This window comes from Oncorhynchus kisutch, linkage group LG9, assembly GCF_002021735.2.
Source record: "Oncorhynchus kisutch isolate 150728-3 linkage group LG9, Okis_V2, whole genome shotgun sequence".
NCBI lineage: Eukaryota > Metazoa > Chordata > Actinopteri > Salmoniformes > Salmonidae > Oncorhynchus > Oncorhynchus kisutch.
In genome coordinates this window covers 27,646,467-27,670,909 of record NC_034182.2, presented here as the reverse complement: position 1 = coordinate 27,670,909, position 24,443 = coordinate 27,646,467, and the positions used below count along the sequence as shown (strand labels likewise).

The following is a 24,443-nucleotide window of genomic DNA, read 5'->3' as shown; positions in this document are numbered from 1 at the left end:
TGGGTACCCCACCATTCAACTTCTAACAGGACTCTTATGGTACCACAGCAACCAACCTGGACTGGGGTAGATGTAAATCCCCAAGTTATGACCAGGCTTTTCCTTTTATCTCTAGTCCCAACAGTTCTGTTTCTTTAGGGTGTTTGTGGGCTACAGCCATACAGTAGCCTGAACAAGGTTATTATATTGGTGTCAAGTAAACTGAAATTGCCAGCCACTAATCGTCCACTAGTGCAATGTGGGTAAGCCTAGCAGTGAAAAGGGCCAATACTTGCCAATACTTCAAGGTGGCCTGAGTGTAGGATCACTGACATGCTTGTGGCTGGACATCGGATCTGGATGAGGCAAGGGCATCAGGTCAAGTCTGCTGGGTGGATGAAGTGGGCATGGGTGCGGATTCCAGTGTGCGGACAGACTGAGTGATTCTTGGCGTTGCTCTGTGGGAGGGGAGAAATCTGGGACATCAACAGTTTATTTTCACGTTGGTTAAGAAAACATTCTTATTTTCAATGACTGCCTAGGAACAGTGGGTTAACTGCCTTGTTCAGGGGCAGAACGACTTAAAAGTTTCACCTTGGCAGCTCGGATTCAATCTTGCAACGACTAGGCTACCTGCCGCTTAACAAAGACGTTCTCTCCGGTGCTTCACAGACCCAGCTGGATTATCCTGAGTCATTACGCACAAGGTCCTATCGCAAATCTAAACGTGATTCTGTTTTACAAACAAAAGCTCAAACAGGAAGTACCAGTAATGCGCTCAATACGAAAGTTGTAGGACGACAAATGCGAGTCTACAAGACTTTCGCTAGCACAGATTGGGATATATTTCAGGGTTCATCCATTATAAAATAATTAAACCAAATATGAGCAACACAATCATGACCTTAGGACAATATACATGACTCACAGGAGGTTGGTGGCACCTTTTTATATGGAGAGGACTGGCTTGTGTTCATGGCTGGAGCAGAATGGTATCAAATACATGGTTTCCAGCTGTTTGCTGTTTCATTTGCTCTATTCCAGACATTAAGTCTTTCACTCAGCAGCCTCCTGTGATGACAATACGCAGACATTGAGTTTACCACCAACAGTCGAAGGCTTCAATAAGTGCATGGACTGTCATCCCTACAGTGACTACGAATGTATCCAAAATGAACCATGAATTACAGACAATATCAGTGTTGGGTTAAAGGCTTATCTACCGCTTACAAGGAATTTTTATTTAACTTAACCAGGAAGGGCTCATTGAGATTTTAAATCTATTTTACAAGAGCGGCCTGTCCAAGATATGTAGCACCAAGTCATTACAATAATTACAGACAAACATGAAAAACTACAAGTAATCTAGTAAAAACCATAGAATTCACGAGTATAACATCAGAAACAGCAAATTAACATTGACAGTCCAGGGAATCAGTCTCAAGATCATTCATCAGTAATTTTAAAATACCAATCGGGACAAGTTCTTCCAGTTTAAAAGTATTTTGTAAGGCGTTCCAAGGCGATGGCGCAGAGTACATAAAAGCCCTTTTACCAAATTCAGTTCGGACATTTGGAACAGTTAGCAGGATAAAGTCCAGCGAATGAAGAGTACCCAACACATTTCTGAACAATAAAAATGTACAACTAAAATGGTAGTAAACCCAAAATGGCTTTATAAATAAAAGTATACCAGTGACTGAGCCTATGAGTGACTAGAAAAGGCCAGCCAACCCTGGTATACAAAGTGCAGTGGTGCGTAAGGGTTTTGCAGTATAAATCTCAAAGTGCCATGGTAAAGGGTGTCAATTGATCTCAAACGCTGAGCAGAAGCATTCATATATAAAGTATCCCCAATAGTCTAGTAAAGGCATAAATGTAGCTGATACTAGCCGCCTCCTTGCTTCAAAAGAAAAACAGGCCTTATTCCTCAAATAAAATCACAATTTCAGTTTCAATTGTTTTGTAAGTTGTTGAATATGCAATTTAAAAGAGAGGCTGTCAACAATTAAAATTCCAAGATATGTATATGAGGTTACAACCTCAATCTCCTTGCCCTGACAGGTAGTAATAGGTGAAAGGTTCAGAGGTCTATTTCTTGCTTTAAAAACACCATTAAGTTAGTTTTGTCAGTATTGAGGATAAGCTTCAATTGACACAAGGTATGTTGAACAGTATAAAAAGCAGTTTGCATGTTCTGGAAAGGTTTTGTAAGAGACTAGGCACAACAGTAAATAACAGTATCATCAGCATAAAAATGCATTTTGGACATTTTTGTCTAAATAATTTAAATAAATAGTGAATGAGAGGACCAAGTACAGAGCCTTGGGGCACACCATTAAAGACAGACAATTTAACAGACATAAGACCATCAAATTGAGTGCACTGAGTTCTATCAGACGGATAGTTAGCAAACCATGCAACTGCATGCTCTGAAAGACCTACACTCGACAATCTCTGCCTTAGTATAGCATGAACAACTGTATCAAAAGCCTTAGAGGGATCAATAAAAAGTGAGACACAGTGCTGTTTTTTGTCAAGGGCTTCAGTGATATAATTTAAAACCTTCATGGCTGCTGTAATTGTGCTATGCTTCTTCCTGAAGCCCGATTGGTACATTGATAAAATAGAGTTAGTAAATAAAAACTATTTCAGCTGTTCACTCACAAGGGTTTCAAGTATTTTCACCAGGGGTGACAGCGTTGAGATTGGCCTATAATTATTTAAAAGAGTTGGATCTCCCCCTTTTAAAAGTGGTAGGACAAATGCTGATTTCCAGATTTTTGGAATTTCATTACATTCCAGGGTTAGATTGAACAGATATGTAAGTGGTTCAGCTATGAAATCAGCTGCCAGATTTAAAAAGCAGGGATCCAAAAGATCAGGACCTGCAGGCTTTCTCTGATCTAAGTATTTCAGGGCTTTATGTACCACCTGCACTGAGAATGGCTAAGAGTTTGACCAGCTCTCACTGGTTCATCCACACAGGGTTGTACAGAGACAGAGGACACTGAATCAGTCTACCAGATGATACAAAGTGTTCTTTGAAACAATTCAGCATTTCAGTTTTGTCATATACAGCAACAGAGTCCTTCAAAACACATGAAGGTAATTCATTAACATTACTGTTACCAGACATAGACTTAATTGCCTTTCAAAACTTTCTAGGGTCATTCAGGTTATCAGTGGTTAAAGACATAAAACATTCAGACTTGGCCTTCCTGAGAAGAAAATAACACTTGTTTCGTAAGTGCCTAAAAAAAAGCCAATCCGCATCAGAACATGATTTCCTTGCTTTAGCCCAGGCTAGATTACAGTTGTGAATAATACAAGACAGCTCAGAAGAAAACCATGGATTATCCTGCCCTTTAACCCTGAACCTGCGGAATGGGGCTTGTTTGTTTACTATTTGAAAAAAAAACATAATGAAAGAATATTCAGGCAGTTTCCACATCAGGGATAAGCTCAATCTTGCTCCAGTCAAAATAAAACAAATCATGAAAGAAAGCCTGCTCATTAAAACACTTCAAATTTCTCTTACGAATAAAACATGGGTTTGTCTTAGGAACCTTCATATTTCTAACAGCAACAACAACACAATGGTCACTTAAATCATTACAAAAATCACCAACCGCAGAATATTTATGTGGAACATTTGTTGATATCAAATCAATCAGGGTAGATTTATCTGGGCATTTAAGATTTGGGCGAGTGGGTGAGATAATCAACTGGGTAAGATTCATAGAATTACAAAACATTTTTAAACCATCAGACACCAGCTTTAACCAACACCAGTTGAGATCACCAATCAAGATCATTTCACTGTAAAGAAGTTTAGACATAAGGTGCGTCAAATAAGAAAATGCATCACCGAGAGCAGAGGGAATAGGACATGGATGCATACAAGAGAGCCCGCTAAAAGGGCCTCCTGCATCACAGTGCTGGAGGCGCTACTACAGACCCGGGTTCGATCCTGATCGGGGGTCCCATAGGGTCGCACACAATTGGCCCAGCATTGTCCAGGGGAGGTTTTGGCCGGGCGGGCTTGATTTGGCTCATCGCGCTCTAGCAACTCCTTGTGGCAGGCCGGGCGCCTGCAGGCTGACCTCTGTCATCAGGTGAATGCTGCACAGTTATTTGCCTGTTTGTGGCCCGTATATTAGCTTGCACTAATCTTTTTTTGTAATCATTTTTCTTTATGTTGTACTATTCAATAAAAAAAATTATATCTACTTGCAGTGAAGCTGCACAACATCTACATCACAATAGCCATCTTCCAGAGTGACCCACAGAAGCAACCAAGGTCACCGCCCTAATCAAGGGCACGTTGACAGATCTCCCACAAGGCCAAAAAACAGATCGCTGGTTCGGGTCCCCATCGGCCCAAGCGCCCAACTGCCAGGCGACCAGCCCCCCAGGATCCCCTTCCCATAGTTCCCCGAGAGCTGCCCCTCAACCAACTGAGAGACCCCCCCTGAAAATGTTTTAATTCCATTCCCCATTTGTTGGGGGGTCGCACCATTCTTGGTAAACCCAAGACGCTGTCGTGTTTGATTCATTACAGAAAGCATTGGAGATTGTGTGGACTGGAGCTTCCGTGGGGGCATGTCGATACAGTACAGGGCTGTGGTGCAGTGCAGCCCAGAGCCGGAAAAACCTGCGTGAAAATAACTAAACTCAATCGTTCTATTGCACTACAGACAGCATGCAGCACACGCTCTGGCCACTTGGTCTGCTGGGGGTGTGGCCAGCCAGGCCATCTGCGCAGGGATTACCCAAAGTCCCACAGAGCTCAGGAGCAGACTGCTGCATGAGAATGGAGCCTGTTGTTGTGGTGGGCCGGAACGGTTTTGGGGACTTTTGTCTCTTTGCTGTCACTTTGGAGGGGGTGCCCTGCCCTGGTGGACACTGAGTCTACAGTAACCCTGGTGAGGCTGGGTTGAGGTGGTGAGGCTGGAGGCTGGAGCCTGGGTTGGACTCGGTTCAAGCCCACAACCCCCATCTGTGTGTTACTTTCCCCAGCTACCTCCATGAAACGTCCATCTGTGAGCCTGGGCCAGACCAGCCACCCCAGATGGGAGAGAAGAGGACACTGTCCGCAGTGAGATAGATATGGGAGAGGAGCTGTGATGGTCTTGACCCCGAGCAGCAGGAACGGCTGTTGCTGTTAGAATTCAGAGACAGCTTTGCTCTGAGTGAAGAGGAGGTGGGTCAGATTCTGGTGCAGCACGAGGGGACGCTCGGCCCATCAAGATGCATCCCAGCAATATCCCACTGGCACACCAGGAGGCAGCAGACAGGGCCGTTGGAGATGCAGTGGGTAGACTTCATTGAGCCCCCAGGCAGCCCCTGGGCGGCACCAATAGTCATGATTCCTAAGAAGGGGGATAAGCTGAGGTTATGTGCGGACTACAGAATGCGATAACCAGGAAGGAGTCATACCCTATATCATGTATCGAAGAGTCACTGAACTTGGTTAGGACGTCCTCCTAGCTCCCTCACTGGACCTCCGCAGTGGTCACTGGCAGGTTCTCCTCTCCCCAGAGCCAAGACTGCTTTCGCCCACCAACAGAGGCCACTGGAAGTTCAAGGTCCTGTGCTTCGGCTTGCGCAACGCTCCAGCTACTTTTGGGCGGTTGATTGATAGCGTGCTGGCTGGCATTCCCTGACAGGAGTGTCTGGTCTACCTCAACAACATCCTGGCCCATGGCAGCTCCTTCCAGTCTGTACTGGGGGCGCTATGGAGTGTTGGAAAGGGTGGCTGCCGCAGGCCTGAAGCTCCACCCTGAGCAATCCCACTTCATGAGGAGAGAGGTGTCCTTGGGGCACCAAGTGGGGGAAGAGGGAATCAGCACTATGGAGGACAAAGTGTGGGCTGTCCAAGACTGGCCCATTCCCACTAACCAGCAGCAGCTGAAGAGCTTCCTGGTCTCGTACTACAGGAGGTTTGTACGGGGCTTCTCCAGTGTCCCCACTTCCTTGAACCGCCTGCTGCCAAGGACAGCAGAGTGGCAGGAGGTCTCCAACACCCTCTAGCGTACACTGATCGAGGCCCATATGCTCACCTCCCCCACCTTGCCCTTTTTCCTGAACACAGATGCGAGCAATGTGGGCATGGGTGGGGTGCTGGCCCAGGTGGGGCCAGAAGGGGAGAGAGTGTTGGCGTACTTCAGCAAGACATTCAACAAAGCTACTGTGTCATATGGCAAGAGCTCCTCGCTGTAGTGGAGTCCATCAAACACTTCAAGTACTACCTGTGTGGCTTGCCCTTCACTGTAAGGAGTTATCACTCCACTCTCCAGTGGCTCATGTTTTTTAAAGAGCCAGAGGGGCAGGTGGTTGGAGGAGCTCCAGCTGTACGACTTCACAGTTGTACATCGGGCCACTCTAACGCCGGCCCTGTACTGTACATGGGAGCTGAGAGAGGCCCATGAGAGAGAGCTGTGTGCGGAGGAGGGGGTTGGTGCCTCAGTATGCCAGGTGAGTGTGCCTGTCTGCTGTGAGCTGCAGGCTGTCAAATTGGCTAAATGGAGGCAGCAGCAGGACACAGATCTGCAGCCAGTGCTAGAGTGGGTGGAGGTGCGGCTGGCTGATGGCATGCTACAGTGAGCATGGAAGGAGCCAGCTACAGCAGAGGATAGGTGGCAGGTGGTGGTCCCCAAAGCACTGTGGGAGGCTGTGCTCCAGGGCATGCATGGAGGAGTAGGGATTGGACAATTTGGGAGTGGATGTAGTTGGGCCTTACCCCACCACAGACCGTGGAAACCGCTGGGTGTTTCTCGACTATGGACTATTTCACAAAATGGCCTGAAACCTACACTCCAGGAAGCAGAGACAATCGTCGACACCCTCACAGCCATATGTTCAGCAGGTTTGTCGCTGAGTCCATTCACAGCGACAGTCCCGTGTGTTCGTCACCATGTGTGAGTGGCTGGATAGGCACAAAAGCCGCACCACTCCGCCTCACCCGTAGAGCGATGGCCTTGTGGAGCACTTCAACAAAACGCTAGCACAGCAGCTGGCCATCATCTCTGATGAGAAAGAAAGAAACGTAGTTGCCCCAAGCTGGAGAGTCACTGGGTGGGACGGTGCATGGTCCTGGATAGGATGGGAGAAGATGGTTGTTAAGGGAATTTTTATCAATGATGACTAATTATGTATACATTTCAATCAGGACTGACTAATCAGAATAAAATGATGTTACTGTATATGTACTAATCAGAATACTATTATGTTACTGTATATGTATGAATTTTCTTTCTTAATCTTAGTACTGAATATAATGTTTGTGAATGAATCAAGGATTAGAACAATGACGGTCTGTTCCTGGGTAGAAATGAATTAACTAAATCTTCAGACTGGCTAGAATGCTTATCTACACCGGAAAACATTGGCTCAGCCATAAATTATATTAAATTGGTATGGAGACGATGTGGGAAGACTTGAGATACTGCCTTTGTACCAGGGTGGGAGAAGAGACGGGTTGGTACTGGAACTAATGACGTCATTTTCAGTTTATAACCTGTGGTAACCTGTATCGTGTTGAGTACTCTCGTGAATAAACTCTGCTGATTGACTTTAAGACTGGGCTCTGTCCATTATTATAGAATAAGGGTCTTACAAATCCTTATGAATTGACAGAGTGTTTAATTTTAATTGGGTATTAAAACATAGAGCAATAAAATTCCTTTAACAATGGTGTACTGGGTCCAGCTGCCTCCCAGAGGGAGAAATGTGGCAGGTAATCCCCATACAGAGCGGCCTCTTCGCCCCAAACCCCTCCCTCTGGAAATGACATTCTGCCCACAGTTAGAGCTCCAGAAGTCCCGCTCCTCCTATACCCCCTATGTCACTGAGTGGTTCCCCAGAGCCACAGGCTGTGTCCCCGGTGCCCCAGAGGGATAGCCCCCTACCACAGACTGAACCCCCTATGCCTGTGAGCCCCATCACGCCCGCGCAGGAAAAAAAGGAGACCTCCGGGTCGCTTCCAGGACTTTTTGTTCCCTCTGGAACAAGGGACTTTGTGGTGAGGGGGCTGTGTAGCAACCCTCCTGGTCAGTTATGTGGGGGGCAGGGGATCTGGGCAGGGGGTCGGGGCACCGCAGGTTGTAACCTGGCTTTTTCTTTGTGCATGGTACTTGTTGCAGTAGCCTGTGAGTTTTCATTGAAGGACTCAAGAACTGTTGTGGACATTCGCTCATTTATGATTTATAGAGGCCATTACAATATCATACTAATTAGTGTCCCAGATTTACAATGTTACGTCTAGTCTGAGTCAGGCTGTATCTACCGTGAGAGTGTGTGTGTGTTGAGCCACAGTTGGAAATCAGACTTCTCTTACTTCTCGTTAGAATACAGTTGTTGGTTCGAGTTTATTCAATTGTTACCAACATAATGGTCAATACAAACATCTGTGGGCATATCACCAGTTCCAGTTGGAGGTATGAAATAAACATACGTGTTGAGTATACAGTATATTATGGTCATCTAGTTTGAGGGGAATTTCCTAGTGTACTTTATGAGAATCAGAGCCTGATACTACGAATCTGATTTCAGGAGTTCTAGATAACTCTGGTCAACTCTGAGTTCAACTCGGGATAACCAGTACCATGAAAGTGGTAAGTTAGCGAGGTAACATTTTATGCCAATTAATCGTTCATAAATAATCTGCTCGGGGCAGGCTTACTCAGGGTTAAATCAATTTATACTGGAAATATTGCCTGAGCTGCGACTTGAGGACCAATGAAATCAGATTCCCTCCCTCTTGCAAAGATTTCATCATCCCCTTCATTTGAGGAAGACGACTGATTCAATATTTCATTGATCAAAAGTGTTGTTGTCTGTTAAACAATAGTAATGTTAAAATACCTACACTTTCAGTAATGTCAGAATGCATTTGAAACTTCAACGGTTAAGAGCGTTGGGCCAGTAACCGAAAGGTTGCTGGTTCAGATCCCAGTGCCGACTAGGTGAAATATTTGCCACTGTGCCCTTGAGCAAGACACTTAACCCTAATTGCTCTGGATAAGAGTGTTGCTAAATGACTAAAATGTAAAAACATGTATTATACTTGTCACATGCGCTGAATACTTGTGAGTGTGCGTAGAGTCAGTGCAAGATAGGGTCAATGCATACAGTGCCTTGCGAAAGTATTCGGCCCCCTTGAACTTTGCGACCTTTTGCCACATTTCAGGCTTCAAACATAAAGATATAAAACTGTATTTTTTTGTGAAGAATCAACAACAAGTGGGACACAATCATGAAGTGGAACGACATTTATTGGATATTTCTAACTTTTTTAACAAATCAAAAACTGAAAAATTGGGCGTGCAAAATTATTCAGCCCCCTTAAGTTAATACTTTGTAGCGCCACCTTTTGCTGCGATTACAGCTGTAAGTCGCTTGGGGTATGTCTCTATCAGTTTTGCACATTGAGAGACTGACATTTTTTCCCCATTTCTCCTTGCAAAACAGCTCGAACTCAGTGAGGTTGGATGGAGAGCATTTGTGAACAGCAGTTTTCAGTTCTTTCCACAGATTCTCGATTGGATTCAGGTCTGGACTTTGACTTGGCCATTCTAACACCTGGATATGTTTATTTTTGAACCATTCCATTGTAGATTTTGCTTTATGTTTTGGATCATTGTCTTCTTGGAAGACAAATCTCCGTCCCAGTCTCAGGTCTTTTGCAGACTCCATCAGGTTTTCTTCCAGAATGGTCCTGTATTTGGCTCCATCCATCTCCCCATCAATTTTAACCATCTTCCCTGTCCCTGCTGAAGAAAAGCAGGCCCAAACCATGATGCTGCCACCACCATGTTTGACAGTGGGGATTGTGTGTTCAGGGTGATGAGCTGTGTTGCTTTTACGCCAAACATAACGTTTTGCATTGTTGCCAAAAAGTTCAATTCTGGTTTCATCTGACCAGAGCACCTTCTTCCACATGTTTGGTGTGTCTCCCAGGTGGCTTGTGGCAAACTTTAAACGACACTTTTTATGGATATCTTTAAGAAATGGCTTTCTTCTTGCCACTCTTCCATAAAGGCCAGATTTGTGCAATATACTACTGATTGTTGTCCTATGGACAGAGTCTCCCACCTCAGCTGTAGATCTCTGCAGTTCATCCAGAGTGATCATGGGCCTCTTGGCTGCATCTCTGATCAGTCTTCTCCTTGTATGAGCTGAAAGTTTAGAGGGACGGCCAGGTCTTGGTAGATTTGCAGTGGTCTGATACTCCTTCCATTTCAATATTATCGCTTGCACAGTGCTCCTTGGGATGTTTAAAGCTTGGGAAATCTTTTTGTATCCAAATCCGGCTTTAAACAGTATCTCGGACCTGCCTGGTGTGTTCCTTGTTCTTCATGATGCTCTCTGCGCTTTTAACGGACCTCTGAGATTATCACAGTGCAGGTGCATTTATACGGAGACTTGATTACAGACAGGTGGATTGTATTTATCATCATTAGTCATTTAGGTCAACATTGGATCATTCAGAGATCCTCACTGAACTTCTGGAGAGAGTTTGCTGCACTGAAAGTAAAGGGGCTGAACAATTTTGCACGCCCAATTTTTCAGTTTTTGATTTGTTAAAAAAGTTTGAAATATACAATAAATGTTGTTCCACTTCATGATTGTGTCCCACTTGTTGTTGATTCTTCACAATAAAATACAGTTTTATATCTTTATGTTTGAAGCCTGAAATGTGGCAAAAGGTCGCAAAGTTCAAGGGGGCCGAATACTTTCGCGAGGCACTGTACGTATACATATGAGATAAATAATGTAGGGTATGTAAACATTATATTAGGTAGCATTGTTTAAAGTGGCTAGTGATATACTTTACATCAATTCCCATTATTAAAGTGGCTGGAGTTGAGTCAGTGTGTTGGCAGCAGCCACTCAATTTTAGTGGTGGCTGTTTGACAGTCTGATGGCCTCTCGGTCCCAGCTTTGATGCACCTGTACTGACCTCGCCTTCTGGATGATAGCGGGGTGAACAGGCAGTGGCTCGGGTGGTTGTTGTCCTATATGATCTTTATGGCCTTCCTGTGACATCGGGTGGTGTAGGTGTCCTGGAGGGAAGGTAGTTTGCGTTGATGCGTTGTGCAGACCTCACTACCCTCTGGAGAGCCTTACGGTTGTGGGCGGAGCAGTTGCCGTACCAGGCGGTGATACAGCCCGACAGGATGCTCTCGATTGTGCATCTGTAGAAGTTTGTGAGTGCTTTTGGTGACAAGCCGAATTTCTTCAGCCTCCTGAGGTTGAAGAGGCGCTGCTGCACCTTCTTCACGATGCTGTCTGTGTGGGTGGACCAATTCAGTTTGTCTGTGATGTGTACGCCGAGGAACTTAAAACTTACTACCCTCTCCACTACTGTTCCATCGATGTGGATGGGGGGGTGTTCCCTCTGCTGTTTCCTGAAGTCCACAATCATCTCCTTAGTTTTGTTGACATTGAGTGTGAGGTTATTTTCCTGACACCACACTCCGTGGGCCCTCACCTCCTCCCTGTAGGCCGTCTCGTCATAGTTGGTAATCAAGCCTACAACTGTTGTGTCATCCACAAACTTGATGATTGAGTTGGAGGCGTGCGTGGCCACGCAGTCGTGGGTGAACAGGGAGTACAGGAGAGGGCTCAGAACGCACCCTTGTGGGGCCCCAGTGTTGAGGATCAGCGGGGTGGAGATGTTGTTACCTACCCTCACCACCTGGGGGCGGCCCGTCAGGAAGTCCAGTACTCAGTTGCACAGGGCGGGGTCGAGACCCAGCGTCTCGAGCTTGATGACGAGTTTGGAGGGTACAATGGTGTTAAATGCTGAGCTGTAGTTGATGAACAGCATTCTCACATAGGTATTCCTCTTGTCCAGATGGGTTAGGGCAGTGTGCAGTGTGGTTGAGATTGCATCATCTGTGGACCTATTTGGGCGGTAAGCAAATTGGAGTGGGTCTAGGGTGTCAGGTAGGGTGGAGGTGATATGGTCCTTGACTAGTCTCTCAAAGCACTTCATGATGACGGAAGTGAGTGCTACAGGGTGGTAGTCGTTTAGCTCAGTTACCTTAGCTTTCTTGGGAACAGGAACAATGGTGGCCCTCTTGAAGCATGTGGGAACAGCAGACTGGGATAGGGATTGATTGAATATGTCCGTAAACACACCAGCCTGCTGGTCTGCGCATGCTCTGAGGGCGCGGCTGGGGATGCCGTCTGGGCCTGCAGCCTTGCGAGGGTTAACACGTTTAAATGTTTTACTCACCTCGGCTGCAGTGAAGGAGAGTCCGCATGTTTTGGTTGCGGGCCGTGTCAGTGGCACTGTATTGTCCTCAAAGCGGGCAAAAAAGTTATTTAGTCTGCCTGGGAGCAAGGCATCCTGGTCCGTGACTGGGCTGGTTTTCTTTTTGTAATCCGTGATTGACTGTAGACCCTGCCACATACCTCTTGTGTCTGAGCCGTTGAATTGCAATTCTACTTTGTCTCTATACTGACGCTTAGCTTGTTTGAATGCCTTGCGGAGGGAATAGCTACACTGTTTGTATTCGGTCATGTTTCCGGTCACCTTGCCCTGATTAAAAGCAGTGGTTCGCATTTTCAGTTTCGTGCGAATGCTGCCATCAATCCACGGTTTCTGGTTTGGGAATGTTTTAATCGTTGCTATGGGAACGACATCTTCAACGCACGTTCTAATGAACTCGAATCAGCGTATTCGTCAATGTTGTTGTTTGATGCAATACGAAACATATCCCAGTCCACGTGATGGAAGCAGTCTTGGAGTGTGGAATCAGATTGGTCGGACCAGCGTTGAACAGACCTCAGCGTGGGAGCGTCTTGTTTTAGCTTCTGTCTGTAGGCAGGGAGCAACAAAATGGAGTCGTGGTCAGCTTTTCCGAAAGGAGGGCGGGGGAGGGCCTTATATGCATCGCGGAAGTTAGAATAGCAATGATCCAAGGTTTTACCAGCCCTGGTTGCGCAATCGATATGCTGATACAATTTAGGGAGTCTTGTTTTCAGATTAGCCTTGTTAAAATCCCCAGCTACAATGAATGCAGCCTCAGGATGTGTGGATTCCAGATTGCAAAGAGTCAAATAAAGTTAGTTCAGAGCAATCGATGTGTCTGCTTGGGGGGGAATATATACGGCTGTGATTATAATCGAAGAGAATTCCCTTGGTAGATAATGCGGTCGACATTTGATTGTGAGGAATTCTAAATCCGGTGAACAGAAGGACTTGAGTTCCTGTATGTTGTTGTGACCACACCACGTCTTGTTAACCATAAAGCATACGCCCCCGCCCCTCTTCTTACCAGAAAGATGTTTGTTTCTGTCGGCGCGATGCGTGGAGAAACCAGCTGGCTGCACCGACTCCGATAGCGTCTCTCGAGTGAGCCATGTTTCCGTGAAGCAAAGAACGTTACAGTCCCTGATGTCCCTCTGGAATGCTACCCTTGCTCGGATTTCATCAACTTTGTTGTCAAGAGACTGGACATTGGCGAGTAGTATGCTAGGGAGTGGCGCGCGATGTGCCCGTCTCCGGAGCCTGACCAGAAGACCGCTTCGTTTGCCTCTTTTACGACGTCGTTGTTTTGGTTCGCAGGCTGGGATCCATTCCGTTGTCCTGGGTGGAAGGCAGAACACAAGATCCGCTCCGGAAAAGTCATATTCTTGGTCGTACTGATGGTGAGTTGATGCTGCTCTTATATTCAGTAGTTCTTCTCGACTGTATGTAATGAAACCCAAGATGACCTGGGGTACCAATGTAAGAAATAACACGTAAAAAAAACTAAAAACTGCATAGTTTCCTCGGAACGCGAAGCGAGGCGGCCATCTCTGTCGGCGCCGGAAGTCACGCAGGCGCCGGAAGTCACGCCTGTGAGTATGCAGGCCATGGAGTTTGCAGGCCATGGAAGAACTGGGACAATTTCAGCTTCCAGGAATTGTGCACAGATCCTTGCTACATGGGGCTGTGCATTATTATGCTGAAACAGGAGGTGATGGCGGTGGATAAATGGCACTACAACAGGCCTCAGGATCTCATCACGGTATCTCTATGCATTCAAATTGCCATCGATAAAATGCAATTGTGTTCGTTGTCCGTAGCTTATGCCGCCAATACCATAATCCCACCATGGGCACTCTGTTCACAACGTTAACATCAGCAAACCACTTGCCCACAAGACGCCTTACTCATGGTCTGTGGTTGTGAGGCCGGGTGGATGCGGCTTATGGTAGAGAAATGAACATTAAATTCTCTGGCTACAGCTCTGGTGGACATTCTTGCAGTCAGCATGCCAATTGCACTCTCCTTCAAAACTTGAGATATCTGTGGCATTGTGTTGTGTGACAAATTTTAGAGTGGCCTTTTATTGTCCTCAGTACAAGGTACATCTGTGTAATGATCATGCTGTTTAATCAGCTTCTTGATATGCCACAGCTGTCAAGTGAATGGATTATCTTAGAAATGCTCACTAACAGGGATGTAAACAAATTTGTGCACAAAGTTTGATAGAAATAAGCTTTTCGTTCGTATGGAAAATGTCTGGGATCTTTTATTTCTGCTCATGAAACATGGAACCAACACTTTACATGATACGTTTATATTGTTGTTCAGTGGAGATGAAAAACACATCCTAAGAAAGGGGGAAGGAGAGGAGATGAGGAGAGGAATCAACTTCAGACTATTTAGCTGCGCCCCTAGGCTCTGGCAAGCTGGCCAACCATGTGACCCAATTAGCTAATGAATTACCTCAAACACAGCACCACCCCCATATAAAAGTGCTAGAGAACATGTTACATATCAACTGTTGTTTTTTTTTTGTTGTTGTCTAGGATACTGTCAGTGCGTGGTAGTTGATATTGTGTTAACTAGCAGGTGTAGTTTACTAGCTGTTCCTGGCTAGGGTTAGACACTTCTACGGAGCAATGGCTTTTGGGTGTTGGGTGGGGTAAGTTTGGTGGTGGGCTTAAATGTTTTGAATAAGTGTTTTGCTGCTGGCACACTTTCATGACCTGTGCTAACATTTTTCTTACAGAGTATTTGTACTCCTGTCTGTATGGCCTAGTGTAAGATGTTCTGAACTTCCAAGAGGTAAGGAACTTAAATTGGGTCAGATGAGCCTTTTATACAAGCTATAGAACACGGCATTGTTGAGAATCATTTTGCTTCCACCCTTCAGATTCTCACCTTGTGTGTCTTTTATAGGGGCCATTGAGACTGCATGTCGGGATCGATACCTGTTGGTAACAACCCAACTCTCATTTGCTGGGAACCAACCTCGCTTTGAAGCGGTTGGTAAGTAGGCTTTTAACCTTTAATTCTGATGCGAAATGGGAAAGAAACCAGGTTCTGTCAGCTCATGAACCTGGCATCTTAACATGTCTTGGCCAGGGATTGTTAGCTGGTGCTGCAGTATATTTCAGTCTCACTGTGCCTCTTGGACCACTTAAGAATAAACGGATTTTTATTAAGTATTGGACTTGAGCATATTCAAATCATTTGATTTGACCCAGTTCTTTACCCTTATCTAGATACTGATGGCGTTCACCCCATCACTAAGCAGTATGGGTCAGAGTGTGGCTACATGTTCAGTATCCTCCCTCTGCGTGGCCATGCTGAACTCAGAGCCTCCTATTTCTCCTGCCACACTGACAACCAGGTTCATATATTTTCTGTGCATTGTAGTCTTTTCAAAGCCACAACCCATGGGCTCACTGGTTAAATCAACATTTCAATTACATTGAACCAATGTGGAGTAGCCATTGAGTTGATATCTGTACCCATGGGAAGGGCCTTAAAAATATTTTTTCTAGTTAGATTACTACCAGGGTTCTTGTTTTTGTATCTTAGGACGATGAGGTGTTCACTTTTAGCTTTAACTTGATCACGATTGATACGAATGGAGTGGAAGCCACCTACTCTGTGAATGCAACCTGCTCCCTCCCTCTATCCTGGTCCCCCAGAGAAGTCAGCTGCGAGGAGAACTATATGGAGGTACTGATGCATGGATCTAGACTGTATCCAAGGCTCGTGGAGGTGGGCTTGTGTATTTTTATAGGAGAGTATTATGTTACCCTGTAGGTGTCAATGAGGAGTGACGTTTCTTGTCTGTCTGGTACAACGGATGCCTGGACTGCTGCCCTTGCTAAAGTAAGCTAAAGGCTATTTGGCAAATTCTCAATTAGATGAGCTCCACCAGTTTTTCCCCAATACCACCATGCATGCCTTGTTTCTTGTTCCCCATCAGGCCCACAGCTCTGCCACGTCTACCTGGCAGGTGATGTTCCAGCATGAGGGGCAGCAGCTGATTCCCATGTCATTCTCAGAGGCTCGGGAGCTGGGCTACGTGTTCCACCTCACCCGGGGGAGACTGGTGTTCCGCTCACCCTACACACCACGGTCTGTCATGGGGTCTGTCTCCATGGTGAGGATTTAAATGCCCTGTTCAATGGCTTCTTTTATCTTGGTTGTCTTCAGGCTTGCTTAATTTGACATTAATGACCTAGACTGGTGGCTGTATTCCGAGAGGGTCTTTCATTGCGTAATGTTTAAAACCAGGGTTATGCAGGATGGGAAGGAAGCCACTTATTTAGACTACTGAAATGCCCCTTTTGTACTGTTGGCAAGTACACTTAATTATTTCTTCAATTCCAGATCAATGGTTCAGTGGTGGAGGTGGTCCATCCCATACTGTTCTCCAGGCAGAGATGGGTGGTTATGATGGTGGACTGGATTGTTGCGTGCAGCACTAGTAAGTTCCAGTGCAATATCAGGTTCCACATAATCAAGGATCAGACCTGAAGGGACTGGATTGTCTTAAGCAATAGTGATGGCTCAGTTAAGCAAATAATACTTTCACCTATGAAGTTATTTCAGATCTGTGATGTTTCGATCACTCAGTTCCAGAGGAAGAATTGTTCACAGGGTCTTAACACTTGTAATCTCTTTCCAGATGAAGGGATGTATGATGGGGCGGGGCTGGTCTGGCAGACCCCCACTCTGCTGTCCCCGCTGGTCTCTGGCCTCTCTGGGTTGGAGAGTAGCAAGATCTCAATGGGGGTGGATGGGCAGCTCCTGGATGAGCCCATCACAGCAGAGCGAGGCTACAGCCTGGACATCAGTGACACGACTGTCCAGATCAGCATCCCTTTCAACGCTGCCGGAGGATACAGAAAAGTCAGTAGCGTACTAGGCCGGCATCTGACCAGTCACATGGAGACGCTTACCTTGTATTCTGATGCAGAGAAGCTGCAAATGGCTTCAGTCATGTCCTCTGTACACCTTGAATATTCTACTTTGTACCATATAACCTAATGGCAGATGCTTCATAACGGTTTCAACTCTTCCAGAGCTTTGTGATGGACAACATGTACCGTGAGTTCTATGTGGTCCATCTCTACTATGAACAAATCTTTCTTGATGACTGTGGTGTGGAGACCAGACTCCGCCTCCACAGGCCCATGAACACACCCCTTCTGATCCAGCACCTCTCCATCATTAACCGTAAGTTCTACTAGCCTATCCGAAGTGGCTCTTTAGCTCCATGGTCATAATTGCTAACGACACTTGTCACCCCCCCCCAACCACAGAAACAGTCCTTGAGGATCGTGTGTTTACTGTTTACCTGGGGAACCTCTCCTACGATGTTGACCTGGTGGTTGTGAAGCTCAATGGTCACGACTTCACCATACTAGAGGCGAATAAAAGTGGTCTCGTCATAACCATGGTCCCCCAGCCCAATAGTACCCTACATGCCTACATTCTCAGGGTTCCATTTGAGGATGCCGTTGTTCACAAGCTGGTAAAGAGAAATATTTATTTTTACACTCTAATGAACTACTGTGGTTTCTCAGTATTTCCTCACGGCTTCTTGATAAGGGAATTTATGTTTAAAGTAATAAGAGAATCTGAATGACATTGAGAGTTATGACTGAAGTATTTCACCCTAATAGTTACAGAAGCTTAGACGATGTGTTTAGACACAATACTAGAATATTGTGAGACAGTGGGAACATTGTGTTTGTGATAAAGAGGAACTGACAACACATGTGTTAGTACTGTGAGACCAAGGACAGGAGAAAGCCCCCCCCCCCCCCAGGGAGGAACAGATGCACTTGTAGGAGTTATATAGAAGGCTGTGCGCATTATAGGTTTCTTAGCACCTTCTCGTGAATAAAGAACTACCTTTTGCATAAGCTGAGTCTTTTCCTATTTATTAAACCCAGGGTCTTAATCTCGGGAATTGGTCAAAGCTTGATTGTAGTTATAATCACTGGGATAGAAAATTCTCATGACACTTCTCATTGGAGGAGATCCAAGGTTCCTCAACATTTTCCAATGGGTTTTGGGGACCTCAGATTCACCCCTAATATGTGGATGTAAGCTTTTGTTTCTAAATGAGTTCATATCCATAGTACTCTCCAGAGGGGCTTCTTCAGTTCTCGTTGGACATCAACTACACGTTGGTCATCCTGCCTCAAGAGGAGCCCTTCTACTACCTGGCCTCAGTCGTGGCTCAGTTCAATGATGTCTGTAAGTTGACTTGAACTTTATTAAGAGACCTGGGCTGGAAGTGATATTTCTCAGTCTTCTGAGCCTTCTGGTTCTGACCACTGCCTAACGTGGACGCAGCCCAGCGATCTACCACTGTTTACCCCTGATGTCATTTTGGCACTATTGGGTTGATCTTCTCTTCGTCAGTTCCTCCGGTCTTCAAAGGCATCTGCAATGAGAAAAGCATCAGTTTCCAGATGGACCATAAGCCATTTGACTACCTGTGGGAGGTGGGTGTTGGCCCCTACATTCTGACCACAAATCTGGCAGCCAAGCGGGGCTACATCATGCAGAATGACAGCAAGAGTCTGAACCTGGAAGTGCCCCTCTTCTCTGTTGGCTACACTTATAAGGTGAGATGCTCATTGGTTAAGTGTTTAAATTGGCTTGTTGGCTCAAGTAGGAGTTATAATTATTTAAAATGTACCTTCTCTTTTTTTCCCAGGACATCAATTTGAAGCAGTTCTACGGCTCGTTTGAAATTCACTCACGACTTCCTAAGACCTTGGAGGTCAAGAGTTCCTTGGCCAAAGCGTGTCTCTTCCAGACTACTGAGGTCATAGGTAACTACTAGTGCCTCATCTTTGCTGCAACTTAATTTATTGCCTGACTGTTTAGTGTTGATCATTCACTTTGTTCTAGCCCAGCTCTAACACAACTTTCTCTAGTGTGTTCCACTGAAGGGGTGGTGACAGTCGTTACTGATGTGACTCTGGCCATCCCTGGAGCTGAACCCAACGGAACCTTTCTCCTGGACTCCACCTGCAGGCCTCAAGAGACAGATGACACCAGGGTTCTCTTTAGCTTTGGACTCCACACCTGTGGTACCAGGGTCCAGGTATAACTGTCCAACCCATACAATTTGAATCATTCAAGTGACTGGCCCTACCAGTGACTACTTCAAATAAGTTTGTCAGCATCTAATCTGGTAACTCAGAAATCATCTTGCTTAATTTGTTCAGCTGCATGACTTAGTTCTGGTTACATATGTCTTAGAAATTGCCCAATCCTGATGCGTCCAAATAATCTGCAAAATAAACACCTGAACTACTTCTGTTATCAATGCAGCCCGTCATTGGTTCAGGCGCAGAATCGGTCCACAAGATTAGCAAGCCTCCATCTCATACAGTCAGCATACAGGCTGACTATTTAAATTAATATTCAGACTGACTGACAAGTGTGTATTTCTCTTGAGGCCTGACATTGGAACCACCATTTAGACATGGTTTGCCACAGTTTGATATTCAATGAATCATGTTCAGGCTTGTGACATCATCTAGGTTGACCATCAGCGTGTTACCTACGAAAATGATATCAGCGTTGAGCACAAGAGCCAATCTGTTAACGCACCAGTCAAAACCAGGGATACTGCCTCTGTGTAAGTGAATTCTCTGATAATCTCCTACCTCATTAACTCCCACTACAGGCACTTGTGGCTTTAATGTTCAGTTCTCTTTTTAGGGTGACAGTTCGGTGTGTCTATCCACTGAGTGACCTATACAAGCTGTTTGCATATTGGCGGTTTGAGGCAGACTCTCCAGGAGTTGGCACCATCTTGACTAGAGTTCCTGTAAAAAGTAAGTGTTCGGTAGTTGTGCAGCTAAAGAGGGTGGTAAAAGTGGTACAGCTTTTTACACCTGACTCTCTGTCCAATCATAGCATTTCAGCCCACCTTTCCACCCACTACCCTCACCACCACCAGAAGACCGTTGACCTCCACAACTACTTCCAACACAGGCCTTGGTCCTGGGAGGCAAATGCCTGGCATCCACCCTAGGGCTAAATATGTCAAAGTCTTCAGCTGGCAAATGAACCAACCTAAAGGAACCACTTAGGCCCAGACCCCAGTCACTCTCCATACAATGGTATGAGATGGAGAAATGTGTTCTACACGTCATATTCCTTGATGAGTTTTAACTTAATTTTATTCTCTCCACAGGAACAAATGAAACCACTGACTGAATCGGGAGTTATTGCGGTGTTTTTGAATATAGAGAAGTCTGGTTCTTAATAAATAATTTTTTACAATCTATACCTTGTCCTGATTGTTATGGGATGTGGCTGCATCCAGTTTGGGGATTATATCACAAGTGAGGACTTTATTTGGTAACTAAGTTGGCTAGGTAAATGCTTTGTGCGACACATTTGAATATCTTTCATCTCAGGCACTTACGACATGTTGGCCTTTAAGGGGTGATCAGCAATTCTAACTGTGGCCACCCTGCCACTTTTGGTCAACTGCTGCAGGATGGGGCCTGAATAATCTAAGCACACAGCTCCATAAACTGCATTTTGGCAGCAAGGTGTGACCATGTTGAGGCTAGTGTTACTAGAACTGGAGTAAAGCAAGCTTGTGGCATTAAGCTATATTAGTCCAAATCAATGGTTAACTACAGCTGACTACTACTCATCCTAGAACTTAAAGCTTCTGTAGCCAGAACAATATAAGGCTATTGCTGCCTTCTATTTACCATGCTATTTCAATGTCTGACTTCAAAGGGTGTTATAATGAGTGTCTGACCACTTGGTTATGCCTAGAATTTAAGGCTCATACACTGTCGAGTTATACACATTTTACCTGGATGCTGTTAACAGGTACCCCAGTACCCGCCTTAAACAACACACTGCATCAGCCAGTGTCAAGTTGTGTGACTGAAATGCTAAATTGAAATTGGTCCCATCAGAACGTGGCATATGTCTAGATTGCACTACGACATTTAGCACAAGTCATATCCTGGTAGAAGGGATTCAGCCAATTAAAATCTTTGCAGTTGGCGGTGGTCCACCTTGTTCATTACTGGAAGTGTCATTAACAGGCTACTTGAGTGTTGGCGTAGTTGATTTGATGATCAGAATATCACATTTGACTGGTCAAATTGCTCCAGACAACTAGCCTTCAGCTAGACATCAATGCTCATCCAACAATGGTAGGCCTGTAGTTTCGTTGGAAGCATTTGATTATGCATAGGCCTATATTTTTGGATTTGTGTAAAAAACTATTCTCACAGCGAGACAAATGTGACCGTAGACATTTTCAGAGATCCAGGAATCGTAAGTTATATTTCTTAATTATAAACTTAGTTACTAAACATAATGAAAGATGTTTTGTCGCATGATCGATGACAACGCCATGCATTCAACTCATGACTAATGGACAGCTCATGAGCTAGGGTGTCGACGTTTGCTTGAACTCGTATATTTAATGTCGGGTACTGTGGGAGCGAGATGTACATGTAGGGAGAATCTTAATACTGTACCACAAAAGAAAGATGCGCTTGGAGTGCATTTGCCATTCTGGTAAAATGCATTGAATAGGACAGGAAGCCAAAGTCCATGAGAGCATAGGACAGCTGGACATACCAAGGTCAGAGGCCAAGTTCAGAGGGACATAAAAAGGAGGGGGTCAGCCAAATGACCAACTGATGGACTATAGACATAGGGCATATATTTTTAGGACATGACAAGAGACAGTCTATTAGTCCTAATTAGGACAAGCTGAACGTAAGGGGCTCATAGGATAAGATGGGTATGTATTAATTTTGGGACATGAGGTCCTGTCACCATTGTAACTTGACTGAAAGCAGATATGGCGTGAACTAGCAGGAAGCACAGATTGAAAGATAATGGTGGCAGATGGACTTAGGGAAGTAACTTCATTTGAATGTGGGATGGACTCATACGTTGTATGTGTATAAATCAGAGCCAGTGCTCTGGAAAAGTGTGTCCCGCGGACCATCTAGGCTTCTGATATGTTTGTATTAAAAGCCTATATTGAATTCACAAGTTCTTGTAAGTGTTATATTTTGTAACGATCATCCACGACACTACCAGTTTTGCATGTGTTTATGTAAAATTGCCTCTGCTGAGAGGGTAGGCAGGTTACCCACTTTTGCAGACAAATACATTGTGGGTATAGGGACTGAAAATGAACAAAAATATAAATAACGTTAAGTGTTGGTCCCATGTTTCATGAGCTGAAATAGAAGATCCCTGAAATTTTCCATACAAAGATTATTTCATGTTATGTGCGCAAATGATTTACAAACCTGTAAGTGAGCATTTCAACTTTGCTGAGATAATCCATCCACCTGACAGGTGTGGCATGTCAAGAAGCTGATTAAACTGCTGGGAATAAAAGGCCACTCTAAATGGTGTAGTTTTGTCACACAATGCCACAGATGTCTCAAGTTATGAGGGAGTGTGCAATTTGCATGATTGCAGGAACGTCCACCAGAGCTGTTGCCAGACAATTACATTTTCATTTCTCTACCATAAGCCACGTTCAATGTCATTTTACAGAATTTGGCAGTTCGTCCAACCGGCTTCACAACCGCAGACCACGTGTAACCACGCCAGCCTGTGACCTCCGGCCTCTTCATCTGCGGGATCATCTGAGATCAGCTACCCGGACAGCTGATGAAACTGTGGGTTTAGACAACTGAAGAATTTCTGCACAAACTGTCAGATACAATCTCAGGGAAGATCATCTGTATGCTTGTAGTCCTCACCAGGGTCTTAACCTGACTGCAGTTTGGCATTGTAACCAACTTCAGTGGGCAAATGCTCACTTTCAATGGCCACTGGCATGCTGGAGATCTGTGCTTTACAAGGATTAATCCAGGTTTCAAATGATGGTAGACACCTTGTGGTTGAAGGGTTTGCTGATGTCAACAGAGTGGCCGTGGGGTTATGGTATGGGCAGGCATAAGCTACGGACAATGAACACAATTGTATTATATCAATGGCAATTTGAATGTGCAGAGATACTGTGACGAGCTCCTGAAGCCCATTGTCGTGCCATTCATCAGCCGCCATCCCCCCATGTTTCAGCATGGTCATGCACGGCCCAATGTCGCAAGGATCTGTAGACAATTCATGGAAGCTGTAAATGTCCCATTTCTTCCTTGGCCTGCATACTCACCAGACATGTCACCCATTGAGCATGTTTGGGATGCTCTGGATTGACGTGTACGACAGCGTGTTTCAGTTCCCTCCAATATCCAGCAATTTCGCACAGCCATTATAGAGGAGTGGGACAACATTCCACATGCCACAATCAACAGCCAGATCAACTCTAGGAGATGTGTCGCACCGCATGAGGCATATGGTGGTCACAGCAGAAACGGGTGGGTTTGCTGACTCACACTCCTACTTTTTTTTTTAAAGGCATCTGTGAACAACAGATGCATATCTGAATTCATGTGAAATCCATAGATTAGGGCCTAATGAATTTATTTCAATGGACTGGATTCCATATGTGGGGCGGCAGGGTAGCCTAGTGGTTCGAGTGTTGGACTAGTAACTGAAAGGTTGCAAGTTCAAATCCCCGAGCTGACAAGATACAAATCTGTCCTTCTGCCCCTGAACAGACAGTTGTAACCCACTGTTCCCTGGTAGGCCGTCATTGAAAATAAGAATTTGTCTTAACTGACTTGCCTAGTTAAATAAAGGTCAAATAAAATGTTTAAAAAAATATGAACTGTAACTCTGTAAAATCTTTGAAACCGTTGCATGTTGCGTTTTATATTATGGTTCAGTATAGAACCATAGATCAGTACCTCTGTGATGTGCTCACAGCTAACTTCTCTGGAGACTAGGGCAGAGGAGACCAGGTGTTAGATATGGTGTAGCTTTTCTCCACTGATGTTAGTCATGAACAAGTTGAAGTTAAAGGTGAACACCGTGTCCTCCTAAGAGGGTAGAAAAGCATTGAGCAACTTGCACCAAAGAAAATAAACAACAATGAAGATTAAAATATATATTTAAAATAAAAAAATAAAACATTTTAATGGTGTGTTTGGAAGCCCATGGGCTTATAGAAAACCACACCACAAAAAGACTATACACAATATATACACTACCGTTCAAAGATTTGGGGTCACATAGAAATGTCCTTTTTTTTGAAAGAAAGGCAAATTTTTTGTCCATT

General features: G+C 45.0%; 1 protein-coding gene across 3 annotated transcripts; it reads left to right on the top strand.

Moving 5' to 3' along the window:
* Window positions 1-14,617: 14,617 nt before the first annotated feature.
* LOC109897003 (uncharacterized) lies at window positions 14,618-20,548 on the top strand. Of its 3 annotated transcripts, none has more exons than XM_020491486.2 (19): window positions 14,618-14,909; window positions 14,997-15,052; window positions 15,167-15,256; window positions 15,493-15,620; window positions 15,812-15,955; window positions 16,043-16,111; window positions 16,209-16,385; window positions 16,616-16,712; window positions 16,914-17,137; window positions 17,311-17,464; window positions 17,551-17,762; window positions 18,376-18,493; window positions 18,662-18,867; window positions 18,960-19,077; window positions 19,183-19,352; window positions 19,795-19,892; window positions 19,976-20,091; window positions 20,174-20,379; window positions 20,454-20,546. In XM_020491486.2, exons 1-18 carry the CDS (start codon window positions 14,887-14,889, stop codon window positions 20,347-20,349), a joined length of 2,376 nt encoding a protein of 791 aa, XP_020347075.2. In that variant the 5' UTR covers window positions 14,618-14,886; the 3' UTR covers window positions 20,350-20,379; window positions 20,454-20,546. The 3 variants fall into 3 exon arrangements, 2 of the variants coding, with proteins under 2 accessions (XP_020347075.2, XP_031688155.1); XR_004211050.1 differs by having other exon boundaries at window positions 14,766-14,909; window positions 19,777-19,892; window positions 20,454-20,548; XM_031832295.1 differs by lacking the exon at window positions 20,454-20,546 and having other exon boundaries at window positions 14,766-14,909; window positions 20,174-20,380.
* Window positions 20,549-24,443: the final 3,895 nt, after the last annotated feature.